Source organism: Lates calcarifer, linkage group LG16_LG22 (genome assembly GCF_001640805.2).
Source record: "Lates calcarifer isolate ASB-BC8 linkage group LG16_LG22, TLL_Latcal_v3, whole genome shotgun sequence".
Lineage (NCBI taxonomy): Eukaryota > Metazoa > Chordata > Actinopteri > Centropomidae > Lates > Lates calcarifer.
The window spans coordinates 11786564-11810666 of NC_066848.1; the positions used below are offsets into that span (position 1 = coordinate 11786564).

Sequence of the window (24103 nt, forward strand, 5' to 3'; positions counted from 1 at the left end):
AGAAGAAATGGCTATGAATACATTTCAAGGATGACAATCTTTGAGGAGTAATAGTATAATTTGTCACTTGTGACAGTCTATTTGATTGTTCTCAATATTTCAGCCTGGTGGAATATTGGACGGAAGCACGCCGGGTTGTCAGAGCCAGGCTGAGAGGTGTGTGTGTGTGTGTGTGTGTGAATTCGTGGAGTCGCGCTTTAATGCGGTAATAAGGCAGTCAGAAGAACACTTAGACTTCCTAAGGTGACAGCAGCTTTATCGCGCGTCGCCTCATAAACTCCCATCATATCTGTTCGCCACTATTATCAAATGGGTGTTTAGGATGCGTCAGTGTGTCCGTGTGTGTGGGTGTGCGAAAGAGACAAAGAATGAGTGTGCCTGTGTGTGTTTGTATGTATGTGTGTGTGTACAGAGGGTGATGACATGAGAGCACAAACAGATCAGTGTGAAAAGTGAGTTGATCCTGGCTGAGGGCAGAAATACTGTGAGACCACAAAGATTTTGAGCTTTTTATAAGAAAAATAAGCCCATCCTCCCACGCTGAAGTGAAGCATTTCTCTTTTTGCTCCTGACGTCCAGGCAGCTGTGGTCAAACTTAGGTCAATAAAATGTCTGTCTGTCCATTGAGCTGGCACACCTATCAAAAGATGAAAGTTTGTCTTTAAAGGAGAGATAGAATTCAGCTGGGAGAGAGTGGGCCCTTTTCTGTGAGGCATGCAGGAAATTAATCAAGGAAATGGGGTTTTTGGTGTGCCTATATCACATCTAATCTATCCTTTGTCCACATGTAGCCGGCTCCAAGCCTCACCAATCAAGAGCGACACGCTGGCTTTATGAAAAGCCACTTGTTCCCTGCATAATTGGGGGGTCTCATTGCTGAGTTAAATGGGAGGTGGAGGTGGAGGGAGGGGCAGTCTTGTTTGCCCATGTAAAGTGTGATCCAGATAATAGCATTCTCATCAAAGGCGGCAATTACATTCATTACAACGGTGCAAGGCGCGCCTGCAAGGAAATTAAGTGGTGAGAGGAAAGAAAAGCTTAATATATACCTCCTTTATCCTATCCCCCACCTCTCAGTTCTTTTTCAAATGCTCCACGTGGAGCGGGAGACCTCAAGAAAGAAACAGTCTCAGTAGAAGAAGAATAAATCTCGTCAAAGTCCCCCTTCACCTTTCTGCCTCCAAGAGGCTCCCGTCTACCGTTACTATGGCTGCACTTGTCTAGGATTAAAAAGCTTTTCCAGGAGGGTAAGCTCTAATGCAGCTCTTACACAAGCCCAACAAATGACACCAAGTCTTAAAAAACTGCTTAAGACCTTCTCTAAATTAAATTCCAATTTCTTTCAGGAAAGGAGGAGCAAATTAATTGTCCTGTGTGGCGTTAAACCACAAACAGCCTGTAAATCACGCAGTTAAGAGGAGAAGGGAACCTTTTCATTCAGGCCTTTTAAATGTGAATCAGAGCAAGTGGATAACACTGCAACCTTCTCAAAGACAGGTGTTGTCCCAGAGCCCATTCTACATGTGGCAGTGTGTATATTCAAACTCACTCATATAATTTAGATTAGTCTTGAAAAGGTTTTGAGTTCAAGTTCTTTACAAAATGTTAAGTATATGAGTTATTGAGTCATTGTGTCAAAATAGACTGAAATCATGGATTTCTGTGTTTGCATTAAATTACATTAGATATCATGCCGTTGTATTCATGGCTGAAGGTAACCCATTCAACAACACAGTTTTTCAACATACTGCAGGAAGTCATTTCTATACAAGCTTCCAATAGTGTGACCACAGCATTATTGGGTGTAAATGCCAGCCCCACTAAGCCCTATTTGAGTATTACATACTCTCCTTCTCATTAATACAAGCTCACTGCCCTTTAACAGAACAGCTTAATATATCGTGCAGTGGACATGTCATTAATGCAAAATTAAGCATGACCAATTATTCCCTTTAAGTATTTTTAGGCTTAATAAATCTGTCCTTCAAACAAAAGGCTGCCTTGGCTCTAACTGCTAGAAATGCTTAGCAAGAAATACAACATATGATTATTGTCCCAATGATTTATATGATAAGAATTAAAAACAAAACTATTGAAACAAATGAGAGCACAGAGAAGTGTGCACTTTGTCTTTTCGTGCCGACAAATCATTGTGGCTGTGTGTAAATTATTCAGCAGGATCTGGCCCCGGTGGAAACCTGAGCATAATTAAATTGCAATAAAATAACATTAGTGTGGACAGGCTGTTAGGAGGTGATGTAATTGGCTGCTCCAGCGGTCATGGTTCAACTGATGAGGTCGACTGTCACATCTTCCACCGATCCTGTACATGCTGTCCCCCCTGGGACTGGCAGCTGACACAGACAAGATCCACTAGCCTGACTGTACACCGAGCTTTCCACTGCATAGTGACAAGCATGACCTGACTTATCTTGATGAGTCAAACCTTTTCTGCAAAGTTAGGACTTATAAATAATACTTTGTGTCTCAGCTGTATATCTTCTTTCAATGAGGCACTTGTGTCTCAAAACTGTGTGGTAGAATGGGTAGGACATGTTTCACCAATGAGACATGTGCGCCATCTAGTGTCCAGATGTTGAAATGTGACCAGGCAACAGTAGGTGAACATGCAGGACTGAATGGATCTGTGAAAAAATTGTTAAAGCACTATGCTAATACACTCTGTAGTTCTCTAATGGGACACACAAACATCACACACAAGCTATAGTTACTGAACAGACTATAGTATACATAGGTAGATAAACTGACAACACCACACGACTCATGTTACATGTGAAGAGTTCTCTGGCAGCAGGTTTACATTACTGCTATAATACTACTGCTCTGACAGTAGCAGTTGTAATGCGGTAAAAGGATACAGCAGCCTCACTCAACTTGGTCGTTTATCATCTTCTCCTCAGTGGTTTTCCTACAACTTTGACACAAATGGGGCAATGCGATCTTCACCAAGCCCTTACTGGTAAATTATTGATTGTGATAAAACATGAATGAGTCAATAGCTTTTGAAAGTAATGCAATTGTTGTGCCTCATTTGCCACTTGCGTGTAATGGCAAGCTGTACATCTGAAAGTGTGTCATGTCAGGGATGTGAATGGACATGCTATCAGTTAACTTCATTAGCTGGTGGCAAGAGATGAGTGTTTTAAATACATATGTCTGTTTTTAAAAAAGTCACTGCCTTGTGCATTGTTGAAGGTAAGTTTTGACAAACTATGAAATGACATTATAATTTTCAATTACTAATACCCAAGATACTATCCTAAAAGATAGATTTTAGAAAGTTCCTTCAAGTATAGGCTAAATACTAAACACCAAATCACTAGTAGGGCTCTGCCAATCTAAAATTGTGCACTTGTCAGACTTTAAGAGAAAGGTTTGTTGTCTTAATATTAAGGCTGAAACACAGCAGGAAGAAAACAGCTCTGTGTTTTATCAGAAAGCCAATAGCACACTGTTAAATCCCTTTCATGGCTGATTTTTTCCCCCTCCATAAAAGGTGCTTTATAACAGGTTGGATAAAGTTTGTTTGTAGATGTTTGCGTCACACATTATTCTGAAAATATTCATTTTAAATGAATGGCCTACCCCGCTCTGACATCTTATTACAGGTCATAAATTGGAGTTAGTATTAGTAAATAATACATTATCTATGTCAAACTATCTTCTGTGGCATGTTTTTAGGTCTTGTCATTTATGGAAAATGTATATCTTTTTTGCTTCAGGTACAGAACAAAATTGCAAGCAGGTGCCTTGTCGACTCATATTATCCTTTCCAAATACTGAATAACCTTTTTTGTGATTTTATACATCATGGAAAACTGTATTATTTTGTATTTTGAGCAAAGCTACAGCCTTAGTGGTGGGAACCTTTCTTCGCGGGTACACTGAGCTGGTGGCGGGACGGTTTTCACCGGTGCACACTTAATGAACTTTCACCCCTCAAACAGGTTTATTGTTTTGATTCCGCTGATTGTTGTTTGGTGTGAAATGTAGCGGAGGTGTCGACGGAACGGACATTTTAAAACCAGTGGTAGTCTTCAGGGTTTATTTACTGGCGATGTAAATAATGACCGTGTCGATCATATACCAGCGTTTCTGTTGACAAAGATGCTTTCTCCCAGATAAGCTAACGTTAGCTATGCGGCTAACGCAACGCACGTAGCTTTGGTAACAACATGACGGTGATGAGGAGCGGTGTGTAGGAGCGACCGAGCTCACATCGGATCGCGCTGATTTCCTGCTTGTCAGTTACTGGTTTCCCAGGATTATCCCGTATTTGTGTTTAGATAGCTACAAAACGGCTTTTCCAAGCAAGCAAACAAGACTCTTTTCGTTCAACCAGCGACTCGTCTTCTCAGAGGTAGGTGTGCATCTTTGGAAATCAGCTAGCTACGTTAACGACACTGATGTATGTGTGTTTTTATAGTGTTTTGATTCCACCGACCGTTTGCATCGTCGTTGCTGTTTAGTAATTGTGGTCGCTGCAGCAAAACATGCAACTTGTTTGGTTTTTTTTTTTAGTGTTGGACCTTTGCATCACTTTCTTTCAATGGGTGAGGAAAAGCCGGACACGCTGGACTTTGTGAAGGATTTCCAGGAGTACCTGAGCCAGCAGACTCAACATGTCAACATGATATCAGGCTCTGTCAGCGGCGTCAAGGAGGCGGACGAGCTGCCAGCAGGTAAATTATCGATGTGTCACTGAACCTGTATTCATAGCTCTTATATGTAAATTCAACCATTTTAGGCGTCTGGGTCTGATGCAGTTTTATACAGTTTTTTTAGGCAATTCGCTGATAAATGCACCTATAAACATTATCTGACTTTTGATACTTGGAGTAATTGGACATGGGCCTTGTTATCCTCATCATTCTTTAATAAATTTGTGGTAATTCAGTTTGATTGAAACTTTGGCTGTTTTGTTTTGATAACAACTTCAGAACCACTGCTGGTCCTGCTTGTATAGTGCCATTTATTGTTTGCGGTTGATCTGTTATTCTATGTGTTATCGCAACTTAAATGCCAGCTGTAGAAATCAATTAAAAGCATCAGTTTGTACTGTATGTTTTTTTTCCTCAGTATAAGTTGTAAGTTCTGCTAATTCCCTGTATGTAGACTGCAGTCAGAATGGACTGGATCACCCATCAGTGGACATGTCACTAGAGGACAGCTCAGGGATCCTTGTAGATGGGTTTGAGAGGACCTACGATGGAAAGCTCAAGTGCCGCTACTGCAATTACGCCACCAGGGGCACGGCACGACTCATTGAGCACATCCGAATTCACACAGGTAAGTGTTGATAGTTACATTTCAGAGGATAACACTGATAGAGTTTTGTTATTTAGCCTGTTTGTCCCTAATTTAAACAGGAGAGAAGCCGCACCGCTGTCACCTCTGCCCATTTGCCTCGGCCTACGAGCGCCACCTCGAGGCCCACATGCGGTCACACACAGGTGAGAAGCCTTACAAGTGTGAGCTGTGCTCCTTCCGCTGCAGTGATCGTAGCAACCTGTCGCACCATCGCCGCAGACGCCACAAACTCCTTCCAATGAAAGGTGCCCGCTCACTTTCCCATAAGAAGATGCTGAGCGTTTTACAAAAGAAGGCCAGCTCACTGGGCTATGGCCGCCGACTCCTCATCAACTTCAGCCCCCCTTCTATGGTTGTGCACAAGGCTGACAATGTGAACGACTTCTCCCATGAGCTGCCCCACTTACGTCAGGAGTCTTATGATAATCAGAGTCGAGCAGTTGAGGACGGGCTCTCCTCAAATCAAAATCACCATCACCATGATATGGTCATGGATAACCCCCTGAACCAGCTGTCCACCCTGGCAGGCCAGTTGGCCAGCCTCCCTTCAGAGTCCCAGGCCCAGACTCAACCTCCCATGTCTCCAGGAGCAGAGTCTATTGTGGATGAGAAGCCCTTCCTCATCCAGCAGCCCCACCCTGCCACGGCTCCTGTGGCTGTCACAGCCAGCATGGCCCATGCCTCCTCCTCTTCCCCAATCACCCCAGAGCCTCGGGCTCCTCCCCACAGCAATTGCAGCCCCGGAGGGGGACCCTGCAGCGAGCACAGCGGGCGCACCAGTACCCCTAGTATCTCCAACAGCCAACCCAGTACGCCGGCTCCAGGCCTGTCTGCCCCACTCCAGGACCACCACATGCTACATCACTGCCAGCACTGTGACATCTACTTCCCCGACAATATCCTCTACACCATCCACATGGGCTGCCATGGCTATGAGAACCCATTCCAGTGCAACATCTGTGGCCACAAGTGTAAGAGCAAGTACGACTTTGCCTGCCACTTTGCACGCGGGCAGCACAAGTAATGGATGACTGTGGAAAACGTTGAAAGAACTTTGAACAGACAGTTTTGTTTTAATTAAATCCATAGTAATTTTATTTATTGGTCTTTTACTTGGCCTTGATGTAGCCTAGCCTTTGAAAGTTGTACTTATACAAGAAAATGTCAACATTCAGATGGTTCCATTTTGTATAATTAAAGGTGCCCATTCAAGTGTATTATAAAGGGATGATCAGTGTTTTCAACAGGTTGAGAATTTATTTGTGGTGGTGTTAAAAATTAGCCAAACTAATTAACATTATCTAATGAAGTAGGTTACCAAATTTACAATATTCCTTAACTGTTGTTTGCAAGCTTTCCATCTTTCTTTCAAATGCAATATCATGCAACACTAAGGTAATGTGGTAAGGTAACTAACAAAAAAAAAGGCTTTCATTGTTTCATTGTACCTGTTTTTAATACAGACTGAGGTGAATTAAAAGTAGTGGCTGCTGGGAGAATCTAAAAATAACTCATGAATGACCTTAGAAAATGGTCAACACACGGGTGATCCCTTCCAATTCCTTCAAAGTGATAGCACTGATGCTAAAGGCAGACTGCATAATCTGAGGAAACCATGCAGTTGCTAGATGTAATGTTTTTGTAAACTCTGAAAAACCCCTAAATGTAACATTACCTCATAGAGGAAAAAAAACATGATTGTAGCTGGCCTGTGCCTGTCAAGAGAGTAAAAGGAGGGAGGGTCCACTCGCACAATAAATTGACTCTGACTTTCAGCAGCATGTTCCTTTACAAAAATACAAACTGGCCAAATCTGACTGGACCACCCAAATAAATTCTCAACACTCCTGGAGCTACAAAGATTTCTCTGATGACACTCACACAGGAGTCAAACTGTTGGCCTTGAGTGATCTTACTTAAGCCTTGTTGAAATTATTTCAGTGCTTGGTGCATTACTACTATTTCTTTGCAGTGCCTGACATAGTCACTTTCAAGATAAAGAGGACTGTTACTTTGAAGATTAATATTATTACAGTTATTAAGTTCTCCTCTTACTGTAATGAATAGGCCCAGAACCTTATGGAAAAAAGTTTGGCCATTGTAGTTTTCTATGGTAGCCGTGATTTATTTTATTTTATTTTTTTGCCAAAATTCTCCATGAATGCTGCTAAGAAACTTTGAAATAAATGCCAGCCGTACTACTTGGATGGCATTCACAGTAAAACCTGACCAGACTTTGTATCAGTGGTTGTGGTCAGCCAGTTTAGATTTTGTTGAAGTCGTGTTGTTTTGAAGTTTCTCCACACAGTGCCCTTCCTTGACCAGCACCATGGTAACTTCTCTCATTCTCTTGAAAGGATTTTTTGCGTATCCTTTTAATTACATCATGTCACATTCTGACCTTTTGATATTGTATGAAGTCACTTTGATATCCAGTATCTCCATGTTTAGGACAGAATCACCAAGTCTTGTGTCTCATGTGAAAACTTTTTCAGAATTGCCACGTAGCACTGGGGATGCCACGTTTTAGCCTTTGTGATAACACACTGAGATTCCCCATTTATCTTATGGATCCCAGTGCTTTTCTGAATATTTACTGAGTATTGTATTCTGAGTGGTTGGATAGATGTTCAGTGTCAAAAAAGCAAAATCATGTTGCAGTAAGACTGCTACTTTAGCAAGATTGTTCTTTGTCTTGGGTACTGTTGTCTGTTGCTTAGCAACATGTGTGGAGGACATAGTTACTGTTTTTAGGACCACCTCTTTGTCACCATGCTTACCAGTAATAGGGGCATCCAGTAATGATTGCCTTATGTTCTCTCAGTGTGTCGTAGGTTCATAGGTAATGGTGAATGTTGAAGCCTTCTGGCGAACACTCTCTCCCTCTGGGATGGTAAATCATTTTATTGTGAGATGGATTAATCTAACTAATTTATAAGTAAAGTGTTTTCTAACAGAGGTGTGCCTTGTCTTTTGTTTTCCTTTTCACCAACTTGTTTGTATTCAAGAACAGAGATCAGCTGAAGTGATATTGTTATTAGAATGGCTTATTAATATTTAATGTTCATTTTAGACTATGACTTAATGAAGTACACAAACACAGATTGTCCTCAGATGATGCGTTTAATCAGGTAATGAGATGAAGAGAAAAATGGTGAGTATAATTCAGTGTCTCAGTGAGAGTTATACTGATTTGTAAAGATGATTGAAGTGGCTCACTGCAATATCAAGTTAAGCCTTTTCCTTCTTTTGAGTCTCTTCTTCCTTTTTCTCAGGGCCTGGCAAAGAGAAATGGTGAATAGTCTTTTATTTTCATAATATCTTGAGATCACAATGACTTCTCTTACTGCTAACCTAATATAATTTTTCATTTGACCCACTGTTGATATCAAAATCAGGTACAAACGGCTACAGACCTTTGAGTCGGATGGGACCCAGGACCAGAGTTTGGCTGTCATGCTCTGACCCCACGTCTCTGGTCATACGTCTGGTGCAGCCACGGCGGCAGCGGGAGTTGTAGTCAGAGGCTTGGCATATGAGGACCTTGCACTGGATGTACACCGATTCTGTGGCTCGCAGGAACTTGAAGGCCCTGAATGTGAAGCGGGCGTAAGCACGGGTGCCAGTGACGTAGGCGTAGTAGGTGCTGTCCCTAGAACATCTGAACATGAAACAGAGACAGTGTTACTGGACAATACAGGTACTATAATTATGTAAGGAACACCCATTATAACAGAACAGACTGGGCCTGTACTTTGTTTATTAATATTTGGAAATGGAAGAAGTATTCAGATCTGTTATTTAAGTAGAAATATATATATATGTTTGAGGAGGTGCTAGTTTTAACTAGACATTTGGGTAGTTTAGTCCAGTGCAACCTGAGGGTCCAGCCTCCTCCAAAGAGTAATTAGATAAATCTGAGAGGTAGGGGGAGATGACTATTGGGTTAGAAAAAAAACAGGTTCTGCTACACAAGTTTATATTTAAAATTTTTTCAAATTAGATTTCATTTTTGCTTTTTTATGAAATTGAATCATTTTGTATCTCTTGGCCTCAAAAATGTATTTAAATGAAACCAACAGAGATGTTTATGTCTCTTTTGGGATTGCTAACAAATCATAGACGTCTTGCATGCTACAAGAGGCCCTAGCTGCCTCATATTCATAAGCCAAATGAGAGTAGTAGAGTGGAAGTATGAAGTTTCAGAAAATGTAAGTGTAATGAGTTACTTGGCACCACTGATGTTTGGTGGTACGTAATAGAAGTTTCAGCTCTGACGACACAAATCCACCAGATCTTATTTTGAAAATTGGCACAGGAAGAGGTACGGGTTAGTTGCCAGATTTTCACTGCTTGTTGGGAAGCAATGAAACAAGGCACATGCTCATCTTACCCGTTATGGACCAGGTAGTAAGGTCTGGTGTGGAAATCATGGGGTGAGGGTGAGGTCACACAGGTGTCAAGAAAGAGGACCAGGCTGCTGTCGCCCCTTCTCAGGTCCACTTGGACATACATATTCTGGTTGAGTGTCACCTCATAAGGAACTTGAGTCACCTGACAGTGTAAAAGTCAAATATCATGTGTAAGTATTTACAATAGGAATCTTCTGTGTAGACGGTCACCCCTTCACCACGTGAACACACCTGGTAGTAGAAGTTGCTAGATGTGTAGAAAGCCATGCTGGTATTGAATCTGCCTGTGCCTGTAATGGTGCCATTATCATGATGTTTCACAAGGTACATGATCTGGGACACTGAGTCCTGCTCCATTCGGCAGCCCACAGCCAGCTTAAAGTGGGACTGGCGTGTGATCTCTCCGTAGCTGGAGGCATAGCCACGGACAGTGTTGGTGTACACAACCCTACCATTCTCAAACTGTTCAAGGTAGAAGATATTGGAAAACAGTCACACTCTAAATTCCACTGACATCTGCACAGTAATTGATGGGAGAATTGTTACAAAGTACTGTATATTGTTAATGTTTTCCAGAAGGTGATGAGCTTTCAACCTTTCGAACGTTGCCGCAAGTGTTGATGGGGAAACTGAAGACCACCTGGTATCTGGAAACCTGAGGTCTGCAGTGTGGGTCGTCCAGGTACAGACTGTGGCCGTCGTAGCCAAGAGAGTTCAGGTAACTCCTCTCAATCACGATGTTCATGTTGTCCGAGGAACAGTCCACTCGACCTGACAAAGAACAGTGTTCACAAGGTTTTTACAGTGGCTTGAATTACTTTTAGGTTGAAGGTGTAAGATCACACAATATCCATATCAAAAGTTTTTAGCCAAGCATGGCTCTAGGATTGGTTGGTCCATCACTTTGTTCCAGACTGAAATGTGTAAGCAACCAATGAAAGGAAAGTAAATTTAGGAGAGACATTCGCAGCCCTCTTGACAACTATCAGATGGATTATCAGATCATTTAGTGCCATCATCAAGGTCAAAATCAAAAATTTTTGGTTTATGATAAAATACCTACAAAATCAATTACATTTCCATCAGCCTAAACTGTATTTTGTTTGTTGCTAGATTAACATGGTAAACATGGTCAAAGTACCACTATTCCTTAGTACAGCTCATAGCCACTGATGTTGTGGTAGACTTGACCATGTGACAGATGAGGACATGGATATGCCTGTTTACAGTATGTTTACAGCTGATTTAGGGATATCCTATTAGACAGGTGTTAAAATGTGTGCTACAGCCAATAATTGAGATATCCCTCGTGACAAGCTTTTGTTTTACAAGCCACAGCAGACATTACAGATTGTCTCACAGGAGGTATGTCAGTCCACAGTAATAAAAACTTGACAAGCCTTATACCCACCATCAAATGTCCCATAATTGTACCTGAGCTTGATGGCAGAGAATTAGCAAAGTCAGCACTGAACCCTCGGCCGACCACAGAACCATCAGTTCGGAAGAGCACGGTCATGTAGTTGGAGGTGGAATAGAATGTGGTTTGATTGTTGTAGTTGCTTTCATCGCACACTTTCCCCAGAAATCGTGAACCAACAGAGGGCCCATCGTAAATGTTAATGTAGTCACAACGGCAGCAGTTCTCCAATCTGTTTTTAAAAAGATGGTTAATAAATAAATGACTAATTAAGTCAAAGAACAAAGAACGGTTCCAGAGTGTCCTTAATGATGATCAATGTAAAGCTTAACTCTATATTTTGTGGGCATTTTTTCCACAAGTTGATGATATTTTTGAGATCTGTATGTAATTTCTGTCATCACATTATTTCTCCACGTGCAGTTCACATATTTACAGCCACAGTCTATTGTTCACTCACTGCAGGTATGTGAATGTCAGGAGGATTCTTTGGTCATACGGCGCTCTGAGCTGCCAGACACAGTAGGCGTTGTCGTAGTAGTGGTTGGGATGGTTCGGGCTGGAGATGGTACCAGAGCCGAACAGAGAACCTCCACAGGCTCCCCCTAAGGTGGACAAGACAGCACTAGTGTCATTGCAATGACCTCCATTTGTAGCAGGCTTACTTTACTCACTGACGATCCTACCTGTGGTTGGTCTGTCAGTTGTGACAGAGTGTGAGCAGTAGGCTGTTTGAAAAACAAACAAAAAAACTATGGGTTCCAGTATTACTTGTTGGTGAAAACTGTGATGAAAGTGTAGAATTTTCAGTGCCATCATACATACAGTAATAGTCATAGCAACAGTTGCCATTGTAGCGACAAGAGCTTGAGCAGGAGCAGCTTCCCAGATAATTGCCGCAGTTGTAACGACATGAGGGCTTAGCTGAGAGACACAGAAGAGTAATGAGACATTTCAGTAATCTTTCCTGCCTGCAAAATAAATGACAGGCTGGTTTACTCACACATACTTTAAGTTGTTGAGAGGTTTTCATACCTGTGGTGGGTCTGACAGTGGTAGTGGTCTCACAGTAGGCTACAGGACAGAGAGAGGAGAATAAAGCGATTACTGTTTTTTGCACCTCTTCTTACTGTGTAAAACAAATATTAAGATTCACCTGCTGTTTATTCTGCTACTGTGAACAATAAGACATCATCACACCATGTCTGTGTGAGCACTGAGGAATTTGACAGAGTGATTCCTTCAGGAATAGAGGGATGCAGTGCCCATTAATGCTGTTGATGTGTTAGACGTGGCACTTACAGTAGTAGTCATAGCAACAGTTGCCATTGTATCGACAAGAGCTGGAGCAGGAGCAGTATCCCAAGTGCCTGCCGCAGTTGTAGCGACATGAGGGCTGAGCTGGGAGACACAGATTGACATTGTCATTATATCACAGGTACTTAGGAACCATTACATATAAAGTACTTCAAGGTAAATTAGCTGTAGGTTGAAGGGTTTTTATACCTGTGGCGGGCCTGACAGTGGTGGACTGGCAGTAGGCTACAGGACAGAGAGAGGAGAATAAAGTCATTACTGTCTTTTACGCCTCTTCTTACTGCGTGAAACAAACGTGATGATACACCTGGTGTTTATTCTGCAGTTGTGAACAAAAAGGATTGTCACACCATGTGTGTGTAAGCACTGAGAGATCTGACAGACATGCAGTACCTGTTAATGCTGTTGATTTGTTAGATGTGGCACTTACAGTAGTAGTCATGGCAACAGTTGCCGTTGTATCGACAAGAGCTTGTGCAGGAGCAGCTTCCCATGTGCCAGCCACAGTTGTAACGACACGAGGGCCGATCTGGGAGACAAAGGTTGATGTAGACATTATATTACAGGCATTGAGGAACCATTACAGACAAAGTTCTTTGAGGTAAATTAGATGTAGCTGAAAGGTTTTTATACCTGTGATGCCAGTGCTTGCAGTAGTTGACGCACAGTAATCTACATGACAGAAAAAGAATAAAGTGATTATTTTACTGCATAATAACTCATAAAGCACCTGTAGCTTGTTTTACAGTCTCAAACAAAAAATGTTGTATTTTACTTTTATCTTGTCTCTGTTTTTATATTCATTATTCTTATTTAACTTAATTTTTATTCCTTTTGACATTTTATATTTATCTGTGCTGTCATTCTAAGAGTTGCTAAATGGTGTTTCATTGTTTTGGACTGTGAAAATATATGTATATATATATGTAATGTCTCATTCTCAGCACAGCATTACACTGGAATTTGACAGAGTGATTCCTTCAGCAACAGAGAGCTGAAATGCCTGTTAATACTGTTGATTTGTTAGACTTGGCACTTACAGTTGTAGTCACGGCAACAGTTGCCATAGTACTGACAAGAGCTTGTGCAGGAGCAGCTTCCCATGTGCCTGCCGCAGTTGTAACGACATGAGGGCTGACCTGGGAGACACAGGAGTAAGATATTGTCTTATCACAGTATTTACAGTTCTCTGTAGATAAAGGTGAATTAGATGGAAGCTGTTCCTTTAAAAAATTTTTGGCCATCCTCATACTTTCTGAGGTAACTGGTACTGGTTCCCAAGTTGTGGTTGGGCAGTAATCTGAAGGAAAGAAAAGGAAAGAAGTAATTTTATTTATTATTATTATTATTTTTCCTAAGGCTTTAATGGCGTTGAGATAGTGAGGCTGTTGAAGCGGGAAACTACTGGACAGTACTCACAGTTGTAGTCATAACAACAGTTTCCATAGTATTGACAAGAGCCTGAGCAGGAGCAGCTTCCCAGGTTGTTTCCGCAGTTGTAACGACATGAGAGCTGAACTGAGAGACACAGAAGAGTAATGAGACATTTCAGTAATCTTTCCTGCCTGCAGAATGGTTTACACACATAACGTGTTGAGAGGTTTTCATACCTGTGGAGGTGGGTTCGACAGTGCTCGACTGGCAGAAAGCTAGACAAAGGGAGGAGAATGAAACACTTAAAATCTTTTACACTTCCTCTTACCACATAAATTAACACACCTGATGTGTGTTCTGCAACTGTGAACAAAAAATGTGTCCATATTGTTATCCAAACAATGGTTTTAAGTGCACACACGTTTTTTCTACATCTGGCTGTGAGCAGGAACCTTCTTACTTTAGATACATTTTGTAAGTGGTCACCATCAGCAATTACTCTCTTATGCTCTTTTATTTTAATTAAGCTATCAGTACAAAACTCCTGCATTTGTACCTACGTAGAAGTTCAAGAAGTATTAACAGTAAAATATACCCATGCTATAAAAATAAAATAGTCATATGTCACATTATTGTTAATACTGATGCATTAATGCATAAATAGCATTTTACTTTTGTAGCTGATCAAATTTGAGCTAGTTTTAATGGCTTTATTTATAGTTACAAAACTTAGTCCAGTGGTTCCCAATTTATGGTTTGGGCCCCCTCCAAATGGTGACAATATAAATCACAGAGGTCATGAGATTAATGGGGCAAGAAAGACGAAAAAACTAAATTATGCTACGCACATTTGTTTTCATATTTGGGACGTTTTTCTAATCTTTACTTTATTGTGTAATTTTATCTCTTTGGGCCTCAAACTTGTTGTTACATAAATTAAACCATGTGAAAAACCGGTGGGATTGATAACAACTCACAGACTAGTTTTATGTGAATTCCTAATCTGAAAAGTAACTTGCAACCATAGCAGTTGCATTATTTCCCACTAAAATAAATTGGAGTATAAAGTATCATGAAATGGAAATACTGAAATAAATTTCTAGTACCTCAAAACTGTACAGAGCATGAGTAAATCTGCTCAGTTATTTTCTACTACTGCTTACCTTGATAATCTGGGCAACAGTTCCCTCTGTATCCACAGCTTGAATAGCAGGAGCAGTCTCCCACCTGGTAGCCACAGTTGTACCTGCAGGAACCTGCAGAAAAGACAAAACAATACACATCACTGAGTTTAAGTTGATCTCTATATGGTTGTATTTACATTTTTTTCCTTTTACTGCTGTTAAAATTTAGATATCTAGATATCATTAAAATGAGGACACTGCCCACTGTATAAAATATCTTGGTCATCTCCAAAGTGACTTACCCACAACTCTGAAGTCAGCACGAAATCCTGTGTAGCTAACAATGGAATCACTCTTGAAGCGCACTGTCAAATATGCACCTGTGGAGTAGAAGGTGGTGGTGTTTTTGCCACACACCTTCCCCAGAAGCCTGCTTCCAGTACTGGAGCCATCATAGACGTAAATGGTATCAAAATCACATGTTGGGTGACTCTCGATGCTGTTATAAGAGCAGAAGAAGGGGTTGTAACAATAGGGGTTTGAATTTAAAGCCACAGACAATATAACCGTAGTTAGTGACTGCAGGGACCACCAACATATGCAGAGTGTATACTTACTTTACATTCGATAACTCCAGCTGCACAATTTGCCTGCCTGGACTGATGTACCATGTACAGTCTACGTTGACTGGATAAGTGTTTGGATAGTTTGGGCTGTAAAAAGTGCCATTGCTGCCATACAGGTAACCACCACAGCGTGTGTCTGAAAAAAAAACACAGGTTCATGAAAAAAAGACTCAAAAGATGGAGAAATAATAAATGACAAGATGAAAACTAGCAGTCTTACAAGTAAGAAACATTGTAAATGAATCAAATATTTTGTGTGATGCAGAGAATTTAAACAAAGTAGTCACACACTGTCATATTACTCAAATGTATTAGGTCAAAAAATTACTTGTGAAAATTCTGTCATTTTAATGCTGATATGAATAGGTAATTAGAGATATGATGATTCTTCTCAGGTATTAGAGCACTAATATGTACTAAAACATATTTTACCTGGAGTACCAGTTACAGCCTCTGCACATGTTGCGTCCAAAATCAATGGATTAAACAAAAAAAGGAAAGAGTCAGAGAGATGACACATTAGTTATCCTGATAATCATTTCACCTTTAATATGCTTAAATAAATAAATGGCTCTGATTTAGCTGAAGCTGTTGGATAAAACCATCTGAAAGTAACAACACTTCAAGTCATTTCAGATAGATGGATAGATAACAGAGTAAAGCAACATTCTGGATGCATTTTATAGTGACATTATTCTAACTAATTTACAGGTAGTCTTGTACCTGGAGTTCTCGAGGCGCGATCAACACCTGATGGAATATAACAAGAGCAAACAAACAAAATGAAAGGTCAAATGCCACAGTAACAGCACAGGTAATAACAGCCAAAAATCCATATAGACTTAATGTAAGAACTCAGAGACTCACTGCCCTAAAAATACAAATGCAAGACTGATGCGAGTAAAAAAGAAAACATAATCTAAAACCAAGAACATAAGGGTAAGAAATTAGTGCATGATACCTTGTACTCCATGTGCGGTGATCACACTGCAGATAACCAGCAGAGTCCACATGGTGACTTTGTTCACCTTCCAACCTGTCTCAGACTCTGAACATGAAAACTTATATACCCAGCAGTCCACATAAAAAACTTTGATGTAGCACCCCATAAAGTTTCTGATGTCACCAACTGTGATAGTGATAAATTACTCAGTAATTGTGCTTGAGAAACACACACTTGCTTAACTATCATAAAGAGTACGCAAAGATTGTTCATATCTAGCTTCAGGATGTGTGTTTTAAGATATTTGCTTAAGATATACACCAGACCTTGATGAGGGTTTTGGGAACTTGCAAATGTGTAGATAATAAAGTATGCACTGTAATGATCTAGCGTGTGTAACTGGCATCTGCTGCAGTAATTGTGAGTGAGTGCTGTCCGTACATGAATCCTGCTGCATTAGCCGCCTCCTGTTACAGTAAAATAATATGAACATCAAACATGTCTAGTTTTTCAAGCTATATACAATTAAATAATGATGTGTTTTCATGTATGTTACAGCCTGTAAAATATCTTATCTACTGCACATATCATAGAAATCAGGTTAATTAATTCTTTTAATAGTAAAAATTAACAAATTGTGTTAGTTACGAGTGAAATTACAAAATTATACATCAGTGAAGGGTGGTAGCCTAAGCTCAGTCTACCACTTTGGTCCAGACTGAAGTGTCTCTTCAGCTATCAAATTATATAATTACAGCTACCTATTATAGATCCCTAATATTTTATTATATAAGCTGATTTTAAGTTTATTTGAATTCTGATCATTCTGTATTAGTAAAGGCCAGCCAAATTATTTTTCTGTTCCTTTATTCTATCAGGTTAAAACCATCCTCTCGCTCTCAAAATCTGTTCATCCTGAGCACTGTGTGATTAGTGGGTACAACACAACCCTATTGCTACTTGTGTTTAATTATGGTTTTGTTGTTGTTGTTGTCCAAAAAGGAGGAGTTGCAGAGGGACAGCCATGCTTGTTTGTGTTTTTCATCTTTTCAGAGTGACTCATTGAAAGGTCACTGTATTGTGGAGATGTTTATTTGTGAAGAAGTAGCACTCTACCTGTGTTCTGTGTTATTTTTCCTAACAGGGGCCAAACACATTTCAAGTAAACAAGTCTAAACCTCGAGTCACTTAAATCAAAGATAAATATAAGATAAATAAAAGAGGGATGAGAGGGAAAGACTTTTTTATATATATATAATCTTTGAGAATCATTATTCACTCTATGTCATTAGTGCAAATTTACTACCTATTATAAATTTACAATAATACCGATTACACCACATGTCAATATCCCACTGACTTGTATTTTAACTTAATGAGTCCAACCCAAAGCCAACGTGTCCTGAGTAAAGTACAAACACCAACATGTTCCTTATGGGCAGGTAAACTAATTTATTAAGCAATGTAGTTCCTATTTGATATTAAAAAATTAAATCCGTGAATATATTGGGGAAAATCCTCCACACATACCTGACTAAATAGGGCAGAGTACACTACATTTTCTCACATTGCCAAGTGTTTTACAGCCCTGGTTTTATTTTTTATAAACATTGTTACAGTAGTGATATCTGATAACAGAAAATAAGAAATCTTTATGCAACTCTGACAGTGAGACTGACTTTTCTAACACTTGTCTCACCTGTTGAAAGTTTCAGCAGTGAGTGAGATCTAATCAGTTAGACATTTGATATTCCAGTTTTAGTTTTATATTGTTAATAAATTCATATACAGTGTTTTTTATGTTGATACTAACAGGGCCGGTTCTAGGCAGGCACGTATGAGGGGCAGTCAGAAATGTGCATTTTAAATTCGTAAGTCGTTTACCTTATATGTGATAGTTTCTGTGCAGTGTCTTATCTTTTTATATACAGTCTATGGTGACTTAGGTTCATTAAACCTGTCATCCCTTCATATTTATTTACTTATTCAGTTGTCTCATTGTGATAAATTATCATCATGCAGAAGATCACGGATGGGGCTGGTCGTGATGATGAAGCGGGACTTGCAGTACCTCCACCTGAAGTTCCAGTGGATGCTGATCATCTCCTCCATTACCCACAGGCGCCAGTGGAGGACTGTTTACCCAGGACAGTTAAATAAAGTGAGTAAAAAAGTATATTTGAGACCCTTAAACCCAATATCAGGGCCATTAAAGCTGCTGTAACTAATTACAGTATACATATATGTTACAGGAGCATGCTCATTAGCTTGACTATTACAAATTACATGTGGCTCATGTCCAGTTTGTCAGAAAACAGTCACAAATAAAGGAGTTTCACCTTCACTTATGATGCCTCTGGCACATGGATGTGCGCCAGATCTTGTAATACATCTAAGGCCTGTCTCTGTCTTTGCAGTGGACATATTTTATGACCAATCAGAGGCCAGACTCGGCCAATCAGCGTTTTTCTGCCAATCTTAGCCGACGTATGTCGTCTTTGGCCTCGACGTGTCTTGTCATTGGCCACGATCTGAGGAGCACAGAGAGGTGGCGAAACAAAGTCGGAAAACAGACTTAAACCAAGTTTGAAAGATTGCTTCTGTTTGCTAGTACTACTAAAACATCGTCACCAAAGAGGTCTGGATGCTAAAACAAACCACGGAGCTGCTTTTTTGTCGAACGCGAGTGAGACTAGACGCTGAACATACAATGCCGCACGAGGGTAAGGCTAACAGTTAACGGCTAGCGTTAGCATTAGCATTACCCTGTATTGATATCGTTTAATTCTATTATCAGTCATTTATATCGCATGGGTAAAAGTGTGTTTGTGTGACTGAGGCGTCCCTGTCATGAATTGTGGTGTGTGTTCCTCCACAAGTAAGGCCTCAAGAGTAGGTCACAATGTATGAGTTGAGATTACTGCTAGCAATGATTAAAACGGGGCCATTTTGTGTTTCAGTGTGGCAGTTAAGCGTCTCATGATCATTTTGCGACTCAATTTTCTGCCTCTGTCGTTCTGCGTGTCTTTGTAGCTTCGTGGTAGTAATCTGTCCATAGCCATTCACTGATCCGCTGTTGTGTGTTATTGATGAGAAACTTGTTTGTGACTTGAGACTTTAGTGAGCTCAGTTTTGTGTTAAATACAAGCTTGAAAACTAGATTTGAGCTCTTCGCTCCTCCACAAGTAAGGCCTCAAGAGTAAGTCACAATGTATGCGTTGAGATTACTGATAGAAATTATTATAAAAACTATTTTAAAAATTGCTTTTCTCTGTGAGATCAATAAAGTCATATTCTAGTGACATCATTAATTTTTTCACCTCAAAACTCAGTGTGATTGTCAAGGTTCTAGTTTGAAGTTTTTAGTGATGTATTCTCCTACTCTGTTTTTGTCCGTGAACCATTCTTTATTAATTAGGTTATTTGTTTTTCAAGTGTTGTACTTGTGTTTTCCAGGTTTACTGGTTCAGCTGCTGCAGCCTGGACAGAAACACCAGCTCTCATCTTACAAACCAAACAGGTATGTGTCCTAAAGATTTACCCGGTCTGAAAAAATGTATTGACGAGGTGAATTAGTAATGTTAGTGTCATTGTTTAAATCCTTGGTATTTAATGAGATTAGTATTGAATATAATAACCGATTAATTGTGTCTATAAATTGTCAAAAAATAGCAATAGTTATAATAATTTTTAAAAAAAATCTCAATAGTTTTGTTAATTTTCTGCCTGTGGACTGAAGTATAATTAAAAATACCACAAGTTAAAACTCTGCTTTCAAAAATTTACTCGGTGAAGGTTTTTATTATGCAGTTCACAGTAATATACTCCAGTGATTAGTTGACAGACAATTCATGTAGAAATTTAAGATAATCATTTTAGTAATTTTTCCCAAATATGTATTGATATTGATTCCTAAAGATGTGATGCTCTTTCTTGTCATATGTGTCAGTAAACAGCCCATTTTCTGAGACACTGCTAACGTTTGTTAAAGGTTCTGCTTCAGCTGTAATGTTGAATATTTATCTAGGTATATATAGGTAGTAGTGTACTGATCATTTCCCTTTGTATGTTTATCTTTGATTTCCTCCAGGTGTCACCACTTGGTCCACAACTCTCAGAGAGGTGTAAAAATCAGTAGTGACGGAGTTCCCTGATTTGACAGCATCAACGGCGTTCAGAAAGACATCGTCCACAATCGAGTCTTCATACAGTGAGGAAGTTCTTTGAGACCAGAACTGAGGCCTCCAGGTAAATTCACAAACCGCTTTACATCAACTGTCCAACACAGAGCACTGACATTAGTTTATGTTCAGTATATCAGAAAAGTGTAACAATAAAAGTAATGTAAAAGTAATTAGCAATATCAGAAGTAAGATGTAATAGTCAAACTAATCGGTTACTAGATGTAGTTTGCAACAGTAAAAGCTATATGTAAATTTAAAGTAATAGCTAATCTAATATTAGAGGTAACAGTAAAAGTAATCTGTAACATAACAGCAATGTGGAAGCACAAGTAATCCAAAATACAAGTAAAAATGTCACATGTTATTGTTAAGGATCAGTCAAAATTCTGCATTCAAAAATTGACTGAACTGATAGTGTTTATTATTGTTTTGTAGTTCACAGTAACATACATCATTGCTTCAGTGATCAGTTGATAGACAAGTAATAATCCTTTTACTTTTTCCAAAAATGTTTGTTGTTGTAGGTTCTGCTTCAGCTGTAGTGTTGAATATTTATCTGTGTTTTCATGGTTAAACTGTTGATGATGAGGAATAGGTAGAAGTGTATTGATCATTTCCCTTTGTATGTTTGTCTTTGATTTCCTCCAGGTGTCACTTGGTCCACAGAGACATTGTCCACAATCCCAGAGAGTGTTCATACAATGAGGAAGTTCTTTGAGACCAGGACTGAGGCCTCCAGGTAATTCACAAACCGCTTTACATCAACTGTCCCAACACAGAGCACTGACATTAAATTGTTTATGTTCAGTATTCAGTATATCAGAAAAGTGTAATAATAGAAGTAATGTAAAAGTAATTAGCAATATCAGAAGTAAAATGTAATAGTCAAACTAATCTGTTACTAGATGTATTTTACAACAGTAAAAGCTATATGTAAATGTAGAAGTAATATGTAATGGTAAAGATAATCTAATATTAGAAGTAACAGTAAAAGTAATCTGTAACATAACAGCAATGCAGAAGTAGTAGTAATTCAAAATACAAGTAAAAATGTCACGTTATTGTTAAGGATCAGTCAAAATTCTGCATTCAAAAATTGACTGAACTGATAGTGTTTATTATTGTTGTGTAGTTCACAGTAACATACATCATTGCTTCAGTGATCAGTTGATAGACACACAATAATCATTTTACTTTTTTCCAAATATTTGTTATTGTTGGTTCTTCAGGAAGCGACGACAGTCAACTGTTCATTTTCTGAAACAGCCCTTTAATGTTCTGCTTCAGCTGTAGTGTTGAATATTTATCTGTGTTTGATGAGGAATAGGTAGTAGTGTATTGATCATTTTCCTTTGTATGTTTGTCTCCGATTTCCTCCAGGTGTCAACACTTGGTCCACGACATCGTCCATGATCGGAGAGACATTGTCCACGATCGCAGAGTCTTTGTACAATGAGGAAGTTCTTTGAGACCAGAACTGAGGCCTCCAGGTAAATTCACAAACCGCTTTACATCAACTGTCCAACACAGAGCACTGACATTAAATTGTTTATGTTCAGTATATCAGAAAAGTGTAACGATAGAAGTAATTAGCAATATCAGAAGTGAGATGTAATAGTCAAACTAATCTGTTACTAGATGTAGTCTGCAACAGTAAAAGTTATCTGTAAATTTAAAGTAATATGCAATAAATAATATGTAATGGTAAAAGTAATCTAATAGGTAACAGTAGAAGTAATCTGTTATATAAAAGCAATGCAAAATAAAAGTAAAAATGTCACAGTATAGTAAGGCAAATGTTATTGTTAAGGATCAAAATGGGATTGAAAAATATCTTAACTTCAGTTTGATTGTACATGATTGGAAATTCTTAATTATGTGTATGTGCTAGACATACTAGACTCCACCGTACAAAATATTATAAGTCTACAAATAAAATATTGGAGTGAGTTGTTCATTAGTGTGTGAATTTTAACAGTATCTTTATAGTGTGTAACAACCAGTTCTACTAAGTTCTCAACTTATTTACTTCAGATTTTTCACATAAGTTGCTGTAAAGACCTTCGTAAACTTGGTTGTAATTCATATACAAATACATTTTAAATATGTGTTAATAAGAAGGAGGTTGAAATGTGAAATAATGATTCTATATGCGACACTCAGACTTTTTATTGAAGTATACTAAACAACACAAGTTAAAATCCTGCATTCAAAAATTGACTGAACTGATAATGTTTATTATTGTTGTGTAGTTCATAGTAACATTCATGATTTCTTCAGTGATCAGTTGATAGACACACAAGTAATAATCATTTTACTTTTTCCCAAATGTTTGTTGTTGTTGTTGGTTCTTCAGGAAGTGATGACGGTCAACTGTTTTTTTCTGAAACCGCCCTCTAATGTTTTGTTGTAGGTTCTGCTTCAGCTGTAGTGTTGAACATTTATCTGTGTTTTCATGGTTAAACTCTTGATGATGAGGAATAGGTAGTAGTGTATTGATCATTTTCCTTTGTATGTTTGTCTTTGATTTCCTCCAGGTGTCACCATTTGGTCCACAACATCGTCCACCATCGCAGTCTTCGTACGATGAGGAAGTCCTTTGAGACTAGGACTGAGGTCTCCAGGTAATTCACACCTTTACATCAACTGTCCAACACAGAGCACTGATGTTAAATTCTTTATGGTCCTTATTCAGTATATCAAAAAAGTATAACAATCAGAGAAACCTATTTTGCCAGTCTGTTTAATATTCTATGACAGTGAATATTTTTAGCCACTTTTAGCCAGAGGTTAGGCTTAGGGTTTTCAGCCGGAGTTTTTAGCTTCAATTATACAATTTAATTGCAAGCTGCAAGTAGAGAATAGTTGGCATTTTTGTGATAATTTTAAAATAGAAAAACTCAACTCAAAAGTTAAGCTGCAAAACTGTAGTGATTGTGTTTTAGACAACATTTAATAAACCACAGCAAAGATAATGACAGATGTTTCACCACTTGGAGAAAGTTTGTGTATAAGACTTTGATAAACATATCCTCATATGTGCTGATCACTACATTAAATTTGGGGCGAGAGAATAAAATAAAGTTTCTCCAAGTGGCTATATTCAAATTATCACAAAAATGATTTTGTAATGCAGAAATGCCAACTGTTCTCTAGCTAAAAATAGCCCAAGCCCAAGCCCTAACCCTAACCCTAACCCCTGGCTAAAAATATTCACTTTCATACAATATTAAACAGACCAGCAAAATATGTCTCACTGATTGTTATTTTTATGTTGCAGATTTCCTCTCACTTTTCTGATATACTGAACATAATTTAATGTCAGTGCTCTGTGTTGGACAGTTGATGTAAAGGTGTGAATTACCTGGAGAC

General features: G+C 39.0%; 2 protein-coding genes across 2 annotated transcripts; one reads left to right on the forward strand and one right to left on the reverse strand.

The window, feature by feature from the left end:
* Window positions 1-3923: 3923 nt before the first annotated feature.
* On the forward strand, window positions 3924-8289 carry ikzf5 (IKAROS family zinc finger 5). The gene is made up of 4 exons (XM_018696910.2): window positions 3924-4381; window positions 4543-4703; window positions 5137-5310; window positions 5391-8289. The coding sequence occupies exons 2-4, from the start codon at window positions 4571-4573 to the stop codon at window positions 6353-6355; spliced, it is 1272 nt and encodes a 423-aa protein (XP_018552426.1). The 5' UTR covers window positions 3924-4381; window positions 4543-4570; the 3' UTR covers window positions 6356-8289.
* Window positions 8290-8435: 146 nt separating this feature from the next.
* Window positions 8436-16682, reverse strand: cuzd1.2 (CUB and zona pellucida-like domains 1, tandem duplicate 2). The gene is made up of 24 exons (XM_018696907.2): window positions 16566-16682; window positions 16328-16354; window positions 16037-16057; window positions 15596-15740; window positions 15281-15477; window positions 15018-15110; window positions 14091-14129; window positions 13900-13998; window positions 13733-13780; window positions 13521-13619; window positions 13114-13152; window positions 12911-13009; window positions 12670-12705; window positions 12466-12564; window positions 12199-12237; window positions 11989-12087; window positions 11850-11891; window positions 11624-11768; window positions 11178-11395; window positions 10339-10514; window positions 9975-10205; window positions 9725-9885; window positions 8748-8992; window positions 8436-8609 (listed from the first exon to the last, which is right to left on the reverse strand). The coding sequence occupies exons 1-24, from the start codon at window positions 16615-16617 to the stop codon at window positions 8563-8565; spliced, it is 2496 nt and encodes an 831-aa protein (XP_018552423.1). The 5' UTR covers window positions 16618-16682; the 3' UTR covers window positions 8436-8562.
* Between the last annotated feature and the right edge of the window lie 7421 nt (window positions 16683-24103).